Genomic DNA, 18,739 nt, shown 5'->3' on the forward strand with positions numbered 1-18,739 from the left:
TAGAGTTTGATAACTCACTGACCTGCCAATAAGGAGAGCACAAAGAAGAATGATCAGAGGGGATCAAAAGCATTCAGATGACAATGGTTTTCACCAACATACACAGGTCAGTAAAAACAGCAGTTGTACATCTAAGTGTGTATAGTACACATAAATTGTCAATGGTAAATGTCTTTTGTTTCAGCTGTATTCAGTTGAGACATCAGTACCATATTTGTAGGCTGCATGTTATGTAAGACATCAGTGTTATAATTTTCCAGTGTTCTCTTTAAGAAATGTATGGCCTTGAAAAAACAATTTCCAGGATTTTTCTTCTTTAGGAAATTTTGGCTGTCTCTTCTCATCCAAAAAGAAATTAATTCAAAAACTCAGAATTCACCACACAATAGAAATTCCATTTTCCAGAGCCTCTAGAATTAAAACCACATAGTTCTTAAACAGCTTAATTGTCTCCCAGTCTGCCATGGGAACAGCATTATGCATTTATAGGCAAATTAAAGGAACATACTTTAAAGACACAAAAATAAACCTACCCAAATAAACCCGCGATAGGAAGCTAGCTCCTGGCAATTGTCAAAAATGTATTGTGTTGCCAAGCCTTGAGATTTTATAGGGAGTATTTAGATTGTGAATCATGCTGCAGGCGGTTTAATGAAAAGATCCAGCTGTCATGTGATTTTGGGAGAGAAGAAATAGGAAAGAAAATCACATCTAGCTTGAGGAGAAATACACTGAAATGCGAACTCAGAGACATGGCATAAAAGGCTCTTCACGTGACTGCCAGTAAGAATTCTGTGCCATTATAGTGCCTCTCTAAAAACAGGTTCCCCATTACAACTAGATCATGGAGTACCAATGGCCACCATTCAATCACATTGCTTTCGGAAGATTAGCCAAGATGCTCTTTCAGCAACCCCTGCTAACGAAATCTCCATGAGCATGTCTAGATCATACAATGGAGAACAGCACAGCCGACTCTGAAGAGTATCATAATTCCTCAGGGAAAACATGTCATACATGACCTGTTTCTGACTTAGGTCTGGCAGTCGCGTCCCCATAGCATTACATCTGACACAGCTATACAGCTCAGCCCTTCCCAGCCTTTCTGGTTCCTGGCTCAGGCTGTGCAGAACAATTTCAGTATCTCTGCACTTGCAAGGCAGATATGTCCTGAGTCACCCAGAAGCTGCTGGACTTCATGCAAAAAGTTATACTATTGCTTCCATGACAAACTACCTCACTCTTCAGTTATGCTGTTAGAAGTTTTGAGATCCAGAAGTCCCAAGATAACCTTCACAGACAACCCATATATAGGCAGTTTCACATTTCTCTGCTGCCTGTGACTGCCAGATGCAGCCTGCTGCCAACCAGGAGAAGAAATCAAGAGTTCTGGAGCCCAGAGCTCCTGTGCTACAGTACAAAGGCCTGTATAATCTGCTGCCAGTGGGCATTTTTTCCTCTTTGTGTAGAAGTGAATACATTTACATAAATGAAGTGAGCAGGAAATTGCAGATTATAGCTTCAGAACTTGCTAATGACCGTGCAAAGGATGATTAAGATAAGCGTAGGGCTGATTTTTTGTTGCCCATCTCATGTTTTTGTTATTTTAAAAAAAGATTTGGCATTGTTGAAACCACAGGTGTAACTGTTAACTTCGAGCATAGTTCTTACCAGGTTTAATTCTCTTCTTTCTCTGTTTTGGCATAGTATTTCATCCTACATAGGTTTTTAGTTGCCTAACCAAAAGGGAAAAATCCAGTATACCCAGTGAGCTATTCCTCTTAACAACCAGGTAGGTCACAAAATTTTAAAAAATAAATTAAAAAAAAAATCACCCTGGGACAACACTCCCTGAGAGCTCATTATCGACATGGGCTCCTAATTTATGCCTAGCTGTTTTACATCAGTACTGAACTTCATGCCAAACTTTAGAACAATGACATCCAACAGAGCTGGAATTTGTATGGGAAAGCACTAGGTTTTCATCCTGAAGGCCAAACAAGTAGCTGTTCGCAATTCAGCTTTGGCCTGACTAGCCATTACCTCACTTAGTTTTAAAGCAGTTCAAGTAAAACTATGTGGGCCTGAGAGATCACAGAATACCATTTTTACCTGCAGGATTTCTTCATGAACCCAGTGGATATTTCACATGTCAAACAATTTAATCATATTTGTCAACATATTTACACTTAAAGCCAAGAGCTGTCTGAAAACTCTGAACTGACAAAATTTTAGGAACAGTACAATGGTGGAAGGAAATGCGCTAGACTGGAGCACAAATTTCGTCTCAGATGAAGAATATCACCTGATCTTTGATTTCTAGTACACGATACAGGCCCTTCGTTTTCAAGGTCTCCTCTGAAAGCCTTCCCTTGCAGGGAATACATTTATCTCCCTAAGAAAAATAAAAGGAAGAGCTGAATGTTAAAGAAACTCTGTATGTACACATAAGGATAACTTGGACGGTTCAAAGCCAGTGTTCAGGTGTTTAATCATCATCTTCCAAAAGTTGTTTTGGAGGAAAGCAAGCATAGATCCCCAAGCACAGGAAACTGAATAGCTTGCCAAATGGCATACTGAAAAGCTGAGCATTTTGTCTGGCTCTCCTTCTTCGTAATAATTCAAGAATAGTCCATTGCATTGCATGTATACCTTGGCAAAATGGATCATGTAAAACTTTCAAAGTCAGGAATACAGGATCCAGCCATGTACCTAAATCAAAACTGTTTTAGTCACAATGCCTGAACCAAGAGCTGTTGCACTGGACATAGAGACAAGCCTCATGAACTTTGACGGCCACAGCTCAGCCTCCAGTCAACCTTCTTATTGTGTTTGACAATAAGGCACAACTCCACACATTTTGAACAAAGGCTGTTCATAACACGAGCTTTGTTGCTTGCTGGAGTTATGGTATTTTACCTTATAAACATCAGTGCCTTTGGATTACGATGAAAAAAATACCAACTATTGCACGCAAACACACTCACAGGTACTAAATACAAAACTCAGTTGTAGCTGCAAGTATAATGTGGCCCAAGAGCCTTGAAAACAACTCCACACATCTGAAAGCAGCTTATCCCATAATCACAGATGACAAGCACCACCTTGCATTAAAGCGTGGACCGCCCAGCTTTGCATTTAAAAAAGAAAAATAATGGGAGGGTTGTTTTTCTGGGTGACCTTGAACAACGTGGGTTTTGGCAGGGGTGGGAGAACACCAAGGGACAGCGTGCGAGCCAGCTTCCACTTCTGCTTCATTTCACTTCGAGACACTGTTTGGTTAGTCTGGATCAGAAACATCAGCTCTGCTCACCGCGAGCGGAGCCAGCGGCTTTCACAGCGCACCGCGAGTGCCACCTGCAGGCTCAGATCCGTACCGGGGGGATAAACCTGCCCGGTAGGAAATCTTAACAGCACATCTGATGGAAAAGCTCATAAATGCAGAAAGACTACAGAAAGGCTTGTTTCAGATCATTCAAAGCACAAACCTACTCCGTTCTGCAGCAGCAGAGTGCAAGGGATTAACAGAGCCGTTTCCCCAGTATCTCCTAATTCTGCACCAGCACAAATGCAGTGACGCTCTTTGTGAGCCAAGGAGGATGTTGAGGCCACCCTAACCTCCGATTGCTGGGAACGTCAGAAGGGAGGAGAATGATGTGTGGCCGCTCTCTTCATGTACAGGGAATAGGAGAAGGGATTCCAACATGTGCAGCTCAACTCGACAGTGCTGAAGTGTTGGGAGATTTTGGGAATGCAAGCCAGTTAACAGAATTTTCCAATTGGAAGGCACACTGGTTTTCACAATAAAAGCCCTAAATAAGGAAAAGTTAGAGTCTAAAATGAAATTAGCTTTGGATTTACAATCATAAATGGCTGAAATATGGTTATCTGAGTTGCACAAAGTAATTCCAGCCAAGCAAAGTGGCTGTCGTTGCAGGAACACTGCAGCTATATCCAGAGTGGTATTTCTTTGGCAATATCTTGATACCTACCTCATTGATAACGCCTGGCTATTCAGTTCCCCTGTGTGGTATGCACTGCGCCTAAGGTTGGCGTTTTCAGGGTGGCAGCCTGTGAACAGTATCAGCGCTGGCTGAGAAAGAGTCGCAGGTATATATACAGGGTAACAACATCCCTCCCAGGAGCTCAGGCTTTTAATCCAAATTCAAACATTTGCCATCTGTGCATTCCATGTAGAATAAATACAGTCAGAAAAATTGCCAGAGCATTGTCTAAACAGCAGTTACGAGAGAAAGGGACCCCAAATTATGTTTCCTATTGCCCACAATGCAGCGCTCTAAAATCACTGACATTTTCCAAGCACAGCTGTATGCAGGCATGTGATCTATTTGGGCCATGCCTGATTGAATCATTACATCCAGCTTTATAAATCGGTTGAGTTTCTAATCAGACAGAGAGGGAGCATGTTCCACCTCTCAATCTAGTGCCTTGGCAGGTCAGTCAATCAGACCATTTCTCGGCACAGCGATCCCAGAATCACTACTGTTCTTTACATGCAGTTAGGCAGCATTCAAAAACATGAATGTTTTGCCCACTGTTGAAAATATCAAGAAAATTCATGGAAAGTGCTTCTAGTCTAACCTTTGCAAATGCCTTCCTGAAACAGTAGGGGATAAGAACAAATATATCAGAGCCAAAAGAAAGTAGATTTTGGAGAATAAATTTATACTGTGTGGCAGGTTAAGCGTTTTTTTTTTTTTCAGAGAAATGACAATAGCAAATACTATTGCTTATACTGTCAATCTCACCAGGTCTGTCAGTACTAAACTTTTTATTTTCTCTTTTAAGAAAAACAAACACAACTTTTTTGTTGTTGTTAATGCCAGTAATTAAAAACCTGATGAGGGGAACGGGCAAACTCACCAATTTGTTTCAGGATCTTAGTACAAGTGCTTTACTGTATGGCTATATTGGGAATAAGAGGTGCCAGATATCCACCCTAGTCATGGCAAAGATATTCGCTGTCTTGAGAAAAATGATAAATAATTAAACTTAATTTAGAAATAATTACCAGCAAACTCTAAAGAGTTAAGCATCGAGAAGGGAGTTAGGAAGAGTAAAAAGTGGTCATAATTAGAGCAGGGAGGAGATTTGTTCCCCAACCACAAAATCGACCTCACTAGAAGCTTCCAGGACAACTCCAGGTGTGATAAATTTACAGCCTCCCCTCTTACCCTTGCTATTACTCTTTCCAAAGCAGAGGGTATTATATTCTCAAGTCCTTGACCTCGGATAAAGCCTGAGATTCCTTTCACTTCCCCTCAGTGCATGTCCCCATGTCCATTTGCAGCACCACATTCCAGTGTCACACTGCAGACTGGCCTCATAAATTAGCAATGGTATTCTGATGTGAACGCACAAGAGGAAACTATTCCTGTCACAGTCAGGGGGAAATAACCAGGTTCAACTTGTGTCAGTTATTTCTAATTAGGAGGCACCATAAACTTCATACTCGGAGTGCAGGACTGATCATGAATGTTCACAATTGTCCAGGCAGAACAATGAGATGCTCATTGTGTGATATAAAAGAATCAGATTCAGATGAACCTAAGAGATTCTATACCCACACAAACTACAGTTTTCTCTTTCCTCTCTGTCCTCCTCCTGAGCACCCACCTTCATTTGAACCCACGTGGTCATCCAGTGAACTAGATTCATACATTCTGCTCTGAATTTGGCCTCATGGGGAGAATGGAAATGTGTCTAAAGTTATTCACAGACAGACATGCTGAAATGGCATAGAAGGAGGGCTAACAGTGGGGTTAGAAAAGTCTTAAGTGAAATAATTCTATTCTGACTTACCCTAGTACCTACACATGCGAGCCACACAACTGTGAAATTCCTAAACCCTGATGTATCTCCAAATTACATCACCTAGTGGAGCAAGCTTTGAGTGAGCTGTTGTTTCCATGTGCAGACAGTCACACAGCTTGCTCTCATCTCTATTGTCAAGACCATGTTATTTTTCTGTCTTTTCTCACTTGTTCTTCATTTGTTTCCTACATCCCCAGTGAAGTACTACTCAAAGAGGAGGTAAAAAAAGGAAAAAAAAAGCTATGATCCAGAAATGCAAGATGTAACTGGAATTACGAAGCTAATGTATCATATAGAAGGGAGATTTAGAAAATATTAATGCCACAAAGGACATTAAGTCACCTAGTTTCAGCTTCATTTTCACTCAATACCCCAGTATTGCATCCAGTAACAGCTGACTTAAGCACATCTTCTGGAAAGGCACCTGACGTTGATTTCAGGATGAAACCTCCCACTAACTTGTGCTTTCAGACGAGGCCTTGTAGAACTATGTTTTGCAACCTCCAGCCTAAAGTCCATTTTAAAAAATTTGCAAAAGATAATTGTAGAAATTCAAAGTTATTACCAGAAGGCTTAAATCCACAGGACGTCCTATGAAATTTTAGAGACCCACCAACCTCGAAGAGCTGCTTTCAGGCTGTGTGATTTGCCAATGGTATGCAAAGACATCCCATCACAGCTGAAAGGTAACATTGAAGTTCACTAGCAAGCCAAGCAATAGAATATTATATCAAGAGCAGAACATCTAATTAAAAGAAGGATTTGACAAACTGAATGGATCCAAAGAAATAGGTAACAAAGATATTTAAGGGACTGGTTAATAACAAAATGCTAGCAGAATTAAATATGTTTAACACGGTTAAGAGGCAAGCAGGAGAAGATGTGCCAACACTCTACAGATATTTCAAGGTTGTTAATTCATCTCCTTCCCTGGCATTTATCCCCTTAAGAGAGATAAATAAGACTAAAGGGATATAAACAAGGGGAGAAAAAAAAGATTGAGAGAAATATAAATCGAATATGAGGGAGAGGAAAAAAAAAATCTAGCCAGTAGCTGCTATCAGGCAGTGAAATAGATTCTATGAGGGCACAGTGAAAGAGGTATGTCCCAGTAGCTGGAAACATCTTAAACTAAACTAGGCATTCACATGGGAAGGGTAGCACAGGAAAACAAAACTAAAGTCTAATGCATTTTTGTCTGATGCCACAGTGAAATAACCTGCCTTGTGTGCACTGGGAAGACAAAGCATTTGATACATTCTGCTTTACCTAGATTAATCAAGATTTCATGTGAAATACCCAAAGCAGAAGAACCTTTACAGAAGATCAATTTCTGATAAAGGATGCTTCAAATTTAAAGCAAAAAGGTGTAACACGATCTGACAGCTAGAGCTGAGACTGGATAATTTCTAGCCATAAGATATTTTTAAAAAAAATTTAAAAAAAGAAAGAAAGAAGAAAGCTATTCAGTCCCTTGAAGAACATATCAAAGGTCCTCTTTATTTTAAATTCTATAAATAAATATGGGATGTACATTTAAACATCTACTATGACCATGCTTTGAAGAAAAGTTACAAGCTTTTGGCTTCATACCAAACTTCCTGGACAAGCCTTGCTTACACTGTGCTATGAGGAAAATAAATAATAATAATAATAATAATGTCTACCTGTAATGATTGCCTCTTATTCCAAAACAAACAAACAAAACCTTCTACATAATACACTGTATTCTTGGAAAGAGTGAAAGTGTAGTTGCCCTTACTGCAAACACATCTAGTGTTTCTCCTGCTTCTTTTCTAGCTGCTGCTTTCCATCTTATTCTCAAGGTTCTCAGTTTCCACTGTAGGGGTTACAATTGATTTTTCTATCACTCTCACTCATAACCATCCTCCTCTGTGTTCCAACACTTGGCATCACTGTCCCGTAAACTGCTTGCAATTTCTCACAGGCTTGAGACCTCCCATAGACCCAATATGATGATTTTCTGATTACAAGTCCTGCTGCCACCATGCTCTGCAGTGTGCATGCCAACTTTCAAACCTCGGAGACAAGATCCTGGTCACGTCTAAATGTTTGAAGAAAGTAGTGTGACCCAAAACAACAGTAGTTTTTTCTCAATATACAAGAGGAGTAACCAAGATCAAGCCAGAAAGCAAATTCTCTGATTCAGACTCTTACCTGTGCTACCTCTTCAAAATCATCATGTCTTTTCTGCAGTGCGCGTGCTCTGTGGAGAGACTTCCCCACTCCTGTATGTTTACTCAGAAAGGCTTCTCCGTGGTTTTCAATCCAGTCCAGTACCTGCCAGAAAAGAAGAACATCCAATTACCTCTCTTGTCTCAGCAGCACAGGGAAATTCTCAGGGTGAAGATAAAACAGCTGCAGAGGTATTGCTTTGTGCTTGCTATGGCTAAACACACGCAGATCTGTCAAAGTCGATTCCAACTGGATACAAGATAAATGTTTATAGATGTTACTGGTAAATTAGGATTATCAGATTTTTACTGTTCCATTTATTTCGAAGTGTAGCTTAGTCGTTTGAGCCTGGCACATATTAAATATTTACTTTCACGTAAATGAATTTTGGGGAACAGGAATCAGAAGTCTGGAATCTTCTACAGCAAGTACCCTCCTCTTAAGAGCTCCTTGTGTAAACTGAAAAACAGTGATAGCTGATTTCATATAAACAGCAGATCTCAATGGGAAGCACCCTAAGGGAGTCCAAAAGCATGATGGAGGGATCAATTAAAATTTATTTTGATGTGGGGAGAAAGCATTATCAGAGTAACTAGAATGAAAAGGTTAAGAATCCTTCACTTCAGGCCAAAAAATATTGTCCCCTCCAAGCCTTTCAGGTCTTCAATTCAAATGCAACTGATCCTTATGGAGATGAAGAGGGATAAATGTGATGTTCTGAGAGATAAAGAGGATTTTCTTTTAAAAGTAGATCAACTATGTGAGCACCATCCATTTGGAGCTCCTTCTCACAACAACACTGGCACTAAAATTTAGATCAAATCTGTCCAGGGTCTACTACAAGCTGGAAAAAAAAAAAACCAAACTGGACAATATGAGCTTGGGAAATTTCAGGATGTGACCTCCACCCTTTCTCCATCTCTTTCCCAATACACAGAGGCTAAGAGAAAAACTAGTACTAGACCAGTACTGGTGTGTGTAAGTAGCTGGGATTCAGCAAGGAGTCCTGCACTCACACTGAGTTGTTAATCCTTGCTGCTACTGGTGCTAATGGACTAGCAAACAACGGCTGGTTTTTCTGTCACACTGAAGGGAGAAGACACCGCAAATGTCCCCAGAACAGTGACGCTACCACAGAGTCCTGCACCTGCAATGGCCTCAGAGCTGCAAACTTCCTTTGTGCAGCGCTGGGGCACAAGCAGCAGCCATGGGCCCCAGTGATGCTGGGCAGGGGCTGCAGGACACCTGGCAATTCGTGGCGGCTTGGCCTGAGAAGGGCTCTGGTACCAGGGCACAGAACTGAGGTAGGGGAGAGCTGTCGTGCAAGGAGCCACTCGTCTTGTGTGGCGCTGATAAATGACCAGATATTCTTGACTAAGCCTAGAAACCTAAGACCGGAAAAATGGAAGGTGTGATTATTATTTTTATTTCAGGCAAGTAAAGCTGTTTTATGGCTTGGTTGTACAGAATCTAAGCCACCTGGGCTTTGAGTCTTTTCTATACTGTAGATCCCAAGCATAGTTTTATAAGAAGTTCCAAGTACAAACAAAGCTTTATACACATATACTTACTTCCCAATCCTATTTCTTTACTGGAAAAAGCATTATTTTAAATAATAATTTGTGCTTATAAGGTATTTTTCATCCACAGAGTACAAATAATTTCACAAGATGGGGTATCAAAGCACTTTATGTCCTGCAGGGACAACATGTATTTGGTGCAAGTGTCACTGTAGGGACGAGGTAGCAGGACCAGGTGTGTTGGCAGTTCAGTCATCGCTTCCTGCTGCCCTTTCTCTCATCAGTTTGTCTCTCATTTGCTCTGGGTAGAGAATCCCAAATACATTCCTTCAAACTGTTTGACAGCCATGTGCCAGCTGATCTTCTAAGAGCTTTTCTGCAATATATTCTTGACCAGGAAATCTGTATATAACTTGTAATAAAATTAATTATTGGAGGATAGTCTTCTAGCATTTGTGCCATTAACAGTCTGTATATAATTCCATTAACGTCCTCTTTCCTCTTGTCAGGAGTTTTCAACTTATGGAATCAGATCAAAATTCAATTTTGAAAAAATCAAATCTAATGAGGCCTCATTTAAAAAAAAATATTATTTTTTTAAATGGCAGAAGGCTTTAATTTAAACAATGTTTCATATGAAATTAGTATGCGGTATGTGCTTTCTATTTATTAATATTTGATAGCCACTCACTGTAATTCTACAGCAAACTATTCTAATAACTGTTTCATGCTTATAGCATTAAAGTAGTAATCACATAATAAAATTTTATCCCAACCAATATTATATTGGGCTGCTTTAGTCACTGTTAGATGACTGTTGACAGAGATAACCTCTTCTATTTTATAAACAGATGTTTCGTTACATGCTTCCATTCAGAATAAGAAAAGCAACATATGATGCCCACTTCAAACAAAGATGAAAATAAAGACAATGAATCTAGGCCAGAATACTAGTCAAAATATGGATACTTTACCCTCAACAAAAAACCCAACCAAATAAACAAAGTGCTAGAACATTAATCCACAGGGAATAAACCTTTGTTCCAGGACTCATCCAAGAGCTATCAACTCCTGCAGCAAAGTTTCATGTCCCATTTGGGCAATTATTCCATACTGTCTGACTCAGAAGGGCACCATCTGGTGAGTCACCAAATCCTTCCTGTAACATGAAAGCTTCCCTCTGAAGTCATCTATGCAGGTATTGATTAGGTTTCCAAATCCTCTAATTTATAAGATTAGATATAAAATACCCCTTGAGTTGACAAAATTGTATATCCACTTAATAAATCAACACTACGTGAGCAGACAAGATTAAAAAAGAAATAAATCTATAAACTACCCGCTAACGACACTGGCTGTAACACTCTATTTGAGTACTTCTTTCCTATGCCATTTCTCTGCTTAGAGTGCCACATCTCAGATTTCATAGACCCCATCTGCTCTTTAAAAAGTTCTGGTTCAAATTGTTCCATAAACTCTACTTTCGCCGCAATTCCCACAAGAAACAAATCATGACTTTTTAAAGAAAAACTTGCCTAACAGTATTTTCTGTGCCTCTGAAACCCATGTTAACATATTTGACCACTACAGTCTTCAATGCATTTGTTTCACAACCGTTCTATGAAATACATGAATGCTATAACTTCATTTTGCAGAGAAGGGGGCGCGGGGAGACAAAGTGAATGGCTGAGGTGTCATAAGAAGTTGGCAGAAGATAGGATGGTAGCACGAGGCTCTGATAATCTGATAGCCCTAACTATCAAAAGAATCCTCAGCATTTATATGAGCAGCTAATATGTTTTTCCTTATATAAAGCATTTGCCATCTAATAAGCTCACAATGATTTGCAACATGGATAAATATCATGTATTTATTCCCATCATACGAGGCACAGAAAGTTTGCACTACATGAGGAGCTGAGGTATGGAATAACTGAGTGAGCAAAGCAACAACAAGAACATAAATCTGGATGAACACAAAGCTTACTCCCTAGTGAAAACAATGAGAAATGTTAAGCAATTAGTCCGTGGCAAATGCAGGAACAACTCTGAAAGGTCACGACTAAACCTGAAATCACCAGCACTTGTAAACATTTACCTGTCAGCATGTTTGCAGGCATCCTCCCTTACCCTGAAGAAAGGAAATGTCTTTAGAACTAGCAGTAATGAATTCAAGATAAACATTTAATATTTTAATTGAAAGCACGGACTATGTAACTTACTCTACTGCCAAAAATTAACGTCCTGAGATACAGTTAGCCACTGAAGTTACAGTGACTTAGTTCAAATAATTTAATTACTCCTTAAAAACATAAAGAGCATAAAGATGCTGTTAAAAATGCAGTTAAGAGTGTTTTCCAAATCACATCTTCAAATTTTCTAATTGTCCTTTATTGCCAAACTATTTTTTTCTTAAAACAGCTAGAAAAAGTCATGAATTGTTTGGAATGAAAATATTGTGCTACAGATAGATCCATCATCTGATGTGTTTCCTGAAACATAAAGTATATTTTGTAACTCCGGTATATGCCAACTCTCTTTATAGTATGCACTTACTACTGTACTTCTACGAGTTTGAAAGCTGCTTGGGACAGGGGCCAGGACCTCCCTCCTGCTCTGCAGCTCCTAGCACAGTAAAGGCCAATCCTGCCTGACTGCAGTTTAAATACAGGCTGACCGCTGTGTGGACACACTCCCCGTGTAGGCAGTGTTTTTCAATCCAGGCTGCTGTCCATTAGATAATACTACATTAATAAAAACCTAGCTGAGTTCAACTCGAAGGCACATCTGAAGCACGGTGAGGCTGCCCCTGGAATCATCTAGGAAATGTTATAACTCACAGACATCTGCTGAAAGGACTGAAGGATAATAGTCTTGGTATTTTACCTTCACCTATGCCAAATTCCCATCCCACATCTTACTGACCTGACCTATTGGCGAGTTGATTAGGGTAGCTGTTTCTGCTGTTCCACTGCCCAGTCCCATGAGGTGTCCATGGGAGGAAATAAATGAGCAGATCTGTTTACTCTGATGGTAGCTTGTGTGGGACTCCAGAAAGTGTGCGTGTGAGGCTAGGAGGTGAGAAGGAGGCTCCCTTTCTTTTCTGGATGGAGACTCATTATTCTGTGTTTAATTCCCAGGTTTGAAAAGTTTATACAGCATCAGGCTCAAAAGCAAGAAATGTTTGCTAGGAGACTGTTAACAGAAGGAGAATATAAATTAAATGCTCAAGAAGCACATCTGATGTCAGCAACCTTCATTGACAGGAATGCATCAGGATACACACACATGTTAAGAAGAAGATATCTTTTTTTATTTTACCTAGTTCAGGATCAAAAGTGGTAAAAGAGTTATTTTCTCTATATCATGATGTGCATGTCCTGTCTCCTTATCTCCTCAGGGGCACAATTACACACCCAACAAAATAAGCAGCAAACCCAGGTCACCAAGAAAATTAAATAAAACTCCAGTACAATTACAGCAGGCTGACTGTGCTAGCTATTACAGTCATCATATGGCTGGCTAACCACAAGACTCAAAATTCTACCTGGAGGAAGAATAGCCGTAACAAAAAGTTCCCTTTTGAATGATCTGTGTAACTGCAAAAACAATAATAGCAGCAATTCAGACAAGGTTTCACCTAAGCGCAGCATCAGGAAGAAGGTGCTTAGAAGACAAACGCTTCCAGAGGCCTCTCCACACTCCTCTTTGCTGATGATTGAACTCTTGCCTATGGGAAGTCTAAGACTCATGGCACACCTAAACTAGGAAAATAAATACTGCCCACATGAGGTCAGGGAAAAACGTATTTGAGAGTCTATTTGTAGGGAATGGTGATAGTTTGTATGGGACAAGGTAGGAAAACACGGGAAGGAAGAAATGGAAGAATGGTTTTAAAGGAAAAAGGTTGAAGAAGCAATCAGGCAATAATTAAGTGAAGTTCTGGGATGATAATTGCTCTTCCTCTAGGCTAATTTGTATGACGTGAACATGGCAGATGATTGCATTAGTGCAGTTAAGGTCAATCCTTTTAATAGCATCAAAAGTTAACTTGATTTTCAAATTAAAAAAAAAAAAAAGCAATGGGCACTATTTTTAAAGGGCTGACTTTTCAACGTAGCTCTTTGAAAATGAAGCCTCTTTCTGTAGGTATCTTTCCTAATCAGTAAATGAGAAAACTAAGAAGCACCTCATAACTTTATCTGATAAATTAGAATCTCCTTGAGAACCAACTCTTTCTTAGCAAGTTCCCATGTTCTGCTCTCATTTTACGTGAATACAAAATGTGAAAGGAGCAGTAAATCCATCACTTTAAGGAACTATATCTGTTGTTGAAGTTAGTCGAAAGACTTCTGCATTGTCACATCTTTTAAATTGTATTTCTTTTAGCATTAACAAATGGAGATGAAATGAGAACGACTTGGACAAGAATCATAGAATGATTTAGGTTGGAAAGGACCTTTAAAAGCATTGAGTCCAACCATTAACCTAACACTGCCATGTCTACCACTAAACCATGTCCATAAGCACCACATCTACATGTCTTTTCAATACCCCCAGGGATGGTGACTCCACCACTTCCCTGGGCAGCCTGAACACAGAGGCTTGCTCAAATATACCAGCCACTGAACCCTGCCCTTGTCCTACAGGAAGATGAGAAGTGTGAGGTGGTGATTAAACCAGCATTAATAAGATGCAGCATGTTGTACTAGCAGTGACAGGGCACCTCGACTTCTGCATTTGACCCAGGCCTGTGTTGAACAGTTTCATTGCTCCTGAGTGAGATGACCCATTGAAGTGCCTTGGCCCAGGGAATCATTAATCTTTGTTACTCTAAAACCCACTGTTGTTGCCATAGTGACTCTTAAAACTAGGTTTCTCTGAAAACTGAAAATAAATTATAGCATTTTACACTTCAAGCAGTTAAGAATCAGATCTTGATCTCAAAACAGTACAAACCTGGGTTAACTGAAAGCGGTTAGATTAACTCTTTGATACCTCTAGCAGAGCTGTAATAAATTCCAGCGCAATTCCAGTGAAGTACACCCAATTTATTCAGCTTTAAATGAGGCCCCATTTCAAATAGGTGCATAAGCATTGCCTAACTTTAAACACATGGATAGAGCCTCCAAAATCTGCTAGGCTGATGCCAGTGAAAGGAAGCCAAACAGTATCAAGTTGCCACTATGTGCACTTTATTGCTCGCTCTTGAGATTCTATGGGCTAACTAGAGTTCTGGTGTGATACCAGGAATTCATACGGCATTTCAAAACTTGTGGGTTTATAGTCGCATCACCATTTCCACTTGTAAGAATCACACCTGATCTTTACCTTTCTGTAGCTGCCATTATGAATGCTCAGTAACTCCAAGGCCTTGCATGTCTGAAAACCCTAGTCCAGAAACTCTGCCTTTGCCAACCACGCTTTTTGTAACCAGGAAGTATAGTTAAAAGGTTCATGTTTCAGATCATGCTTTCATAGGTACTTTACATCCAAAGCTTATTGTAAATGTTTAGTTATACTGCACAGCAACAAAATCCGATCTTTTCTGTCAAAGCCCTTCAACATTGCACAAGCCTAGTTAATAACATTTACTATCTGAACTAGAATTTGCAAATACAAGACAGAGACTCTCTTGGCAGAAGATAATCAATTTTCTTACAACAGAAGAACTAAAAGCTACACATCATATATGCATTTATGAGCAACACAACTCAAAGCAGGCATGCTCTCAGGGTACCCACAAAATACTCTCTTCTTGGGAGGTAAAAGGAAAGGGCCTCTAAGTGATAAAGAGTGCACATTTGCCAGGGAGGCCTCTGAGTGGAGGCAGTATCCAGTGTGGGACTGTCAGCTTCTATCCATTGGAATTACATCTGCTCCTGGATAATGTTGTTCTGTGCAGGTTGGCATGGGCAGCCAAACCCCTGGCCTGCTACCAGGGCCTCCAGAAGAATTTGGTGTCAGCAACAGCACCAGGGAAGACAGAACAAACACCAAGAATCAGAAGAAAAACAAAAAAATCCCCCCAAACCCAAAACAACTCAAGCAGACTTAATAAATCCTAATCCACTTTAATGAATAAAATATACACCAAGTCTGATTTAAATTAAAATATAGTTTCTTTGTTGTATTGCAAATCGTTGCTGAAAATAGATTTCTCTTCCCTCCTATCCCTGACCTTGTCACAGCAGGGTAATGTCAAGTAAAGGTCTAGCTGAGAAAATATACCAAAATACAAAGGAACTTATCCTCTGGCTTTTCCTGGTATTATTAATGGTTTATAATAGAACCCCAAACAAAACTCAGCCCTTCTCATTTGTGGTTTTTACCTCCTAATAAAAACTAAGCTCCCTTTTTCACTTCTTTCTTCATTATAATTTTGAGTTGGTGTCACAGTAAAGTATTTTAAAAATTGATTTTTTGAAGAAGGGAATCGCACCTCATGTTTCAATCAGAAACACCATCTTTGATTTCGGAGACATCTGTATCTGACTTTAAAACTCAGATCTTGTTCCCACCAAAATCCACAGCAAATTTTCAACTGACTTCAGTAAACGTCGATCAAAGACCCCATGTTTGCAAAGTTAATAGGCAGCGACTAGTTACATGTCCAGCAGAATCTGAGCCTTCGGACACGTGCCTGAACACCATGTTCTATTTCCCAGTTAGCAACTTCTGAACAAATGCAGTTCATATGACAGCATGTTACAAGCTCCATAGATTAATGCAGATAAGTGCACTCCTCATGTACAGATACAGCTCTGCTAATGCAATTCAGTAGCAGTGGAAGGGAACAGTGCCTTACTCTGTTCACTCTCTCTGGTGAAGCACGTCAAATTATGCAAGAGTTTTAAGAGATAAGCAAAAAAGCAACAAGGATTTCATATCAAAAGTAGACTGGAATTTGAGGGATTTGGTTCAATGCCCAGCACTGCAGTTCAGCAAATGACTCAACTTCCCTGCCTCCATTCTCATTTCTAAAATGACATTAACCACACTTACAGTCAAAACAAGCAAGGCTGACAAAGAAAGCGCTTGGAGTGAAAGCTGCCTTTTACTTTAAGTTTTTGTGGCCTTTAGCAATATGTGGCTCCAAATTTGGCCGAGGATTCTAGGAACCTTTTCCAATACAGCAACATACTGAAATACCATAAATAGTAAACAACACCATGGCAGCTGTACAAAAGTGTGCAGGCAATCCATTGAAAGGCAGGGCTTTAAAACAAGGTGTAAGCTGCTCCAAATTCACTGTGGTATAAATGCCTAATTGCTAAGCATATAGCTATAAATCCTGAAATACCATGCTTGACCTGTCTGTGTGGCGATGACGAATTCATCTTTAGAAAGTAACATAGCCAGCCAACCAAGTTCTTCTGTATTTAATTCAGCTGAGACGGTCAGTCATAAGAGTCACTTCTTTCAAACTGGCTTGAGACCTAAGCAAATTAGGCCAAGCAATCTGAGGTTTCAGGGTTTTGTCGGGTTTTATTTTTTAAAGAAGAGGTGGAACTGAGTGGACAGAGCTACACCCATTAACACAGTCTGAGGACTGGGCAAGAAAGATGAATTTTGATACTTCTTCAATCCTTTCTCAAGAAAGATCTCTCTCAAAATGCTACAATAAACAACCTTCCCTGAAGTCAGTCAAAATTTTGTCACCTCCATTTTGCCTTTCCTTTTCACCACAACTCCTCCATGTGGTATGTATATACTCAACTGTGCCTGGGTCTCTTTCAAAAGCCAGAGAACTAATGCAGCTGCTATTAAGTATGATTTTTTAATCACTCCCTGCTTTTCCTCTCTAATTGTAGTTATTCCAAATACCACCACATAATTAAAGAGGTCTTTTCAAAAGAAAAAACATGCAGTCTCATTTACCCTTGGAGGGAAAAGCAACCTTACAGACCTATCAGTATTTTGCTGCATAGTGCAACTAAATTAACGAGGGGAATTAAATGCAGAGCCAATTACAACATTTTAAAAACTTCCTTTATTCCCTTGTCTACATTCAACCAAAAAAAAAGAAGTTCCCATGAAATCAGATTGTAGGTGTTTTTATGAGCTTCCCGGACATTATGTGATAGTTTCACCTCTGCACAATTTCTCATTTTAACAACAGGGATCTAACCTCTGCAGCTAAAAAACCACTAGTTTGCCAAAAACAGAACATTCATGTTCTGATGTTCTGTTCTTTGCAGTGGGGACAGCCTTGCAAAGCACGGCTGACACTAGTGAACACATTTGAGTAAATTATACAACTACTGAGCCATGTGGGTCCACCAATTTAGAGGAGTGTCAGAAAACTCCTCAATATGCAAAAATACATGCACATAATCTTCTTTAGACTCCTCTCTCTAGCACCCACAGATATCCTACAAGCCCATCTGGAAATAGGACTGTAGGAGTTTGTCCAGACAAGACAGTCCCTGCAGCAGGATCCTTGTTCATCAACAGCTTCTGCAGTGGAAATCACCACAGGATAACAGCTCCCCCTGGCTACCTGCTTCTTAGCAGCTTCTATTGCAGAAGTATGCAAAAACAGTTAGGAAAGGCCTCCAGACTTAACAATATGACTAAGTGAACACATCCTAAATATCTCCCATGGCAATGGTCTGAACACCAATAAGACTATCCTCAACTTTTCTAGCAGAGTTTCAGAAGTTCATGGTGACTTGCTGATTCAAGCCTTAACTTGGAGTAGCATTGCTCTTCCATTCCCCAGCCCCCTCCAAGAGCTTTCACATCACTGTAGACCTACAGACCTGTACAACTGTCACGGATACTCCTGTCTGCTCCCAGATATGCCACCCTCCCACGGGCAACATGGCTGCTCGCTTTATGAGATGATGAGGTGTGCACGGTCTCCCACACAGCTGCTCCAACTTAACTCCTTACCTTTTCACGGGCATATATGGCAAAAATAACTTCGTGTATGCTTTCTGCAGATAACTATTACCTACTTGTACAGTTCTTCACATCTATAAACATGTTACAGTTTCAAATGGATATGCATTTGGAGAAGAGTAAGAATATGTTGTGTTCTGGCCCCATCCACCCTCACTCCACACAAAGAAAAGAGCTGATCCCAGCCCTAGTAACTAGTGAGATGCAGTCACGTCTCTCTCTTGGGAACAGCACGTTCAATTCAGGGCTCTGGCAGAGTTGGCTGGGCGTAGGCTGGGCATT

General features: G+C 40.1%; 1 protein-coding gene across 4 annotated transcripts in view; it reads right to left on the reverse strand.

The window, feature by feature from the left end:
• Positions 1-18,739, reverse strand: part of KALRN (kalirin RhoGEF kinase) — a 525,904-nt gene that overhangs the window by 230,851 nt on the left and 276,314 nt on the right. For all 4 annotated transcript variants that reach the window (XM_086466145.1, XM_086466144.1, XM_086466147.1 and 1 more), the window contains exon 10: positions 8,014-8,136. In XM_086466145.1, the coding sequence (XP_086322271.1) occupies positions 8,014-8,136 (123 nt within the window). The remainder of the gene's footprint in view (positions 1-8,013; positions 8,137-18,739) is intronic.

The sequence above is a fragment of the Leptosomus discolor genome, chromosome 5, assembly GCF_034619465.1.
Source record: "Leptosomus discolor isolate bLepDis1 chromosome 5, bLepDis1.hap2, whole genome shotgun sequence".
Classification (NCBI taxonomy): domain Eukaryota; kingdom Metazoa; phylum Chordata; class Aves; order Leptosomiformes; family Leptosomidae; genus Leptosomus; species Leptosomus discolor.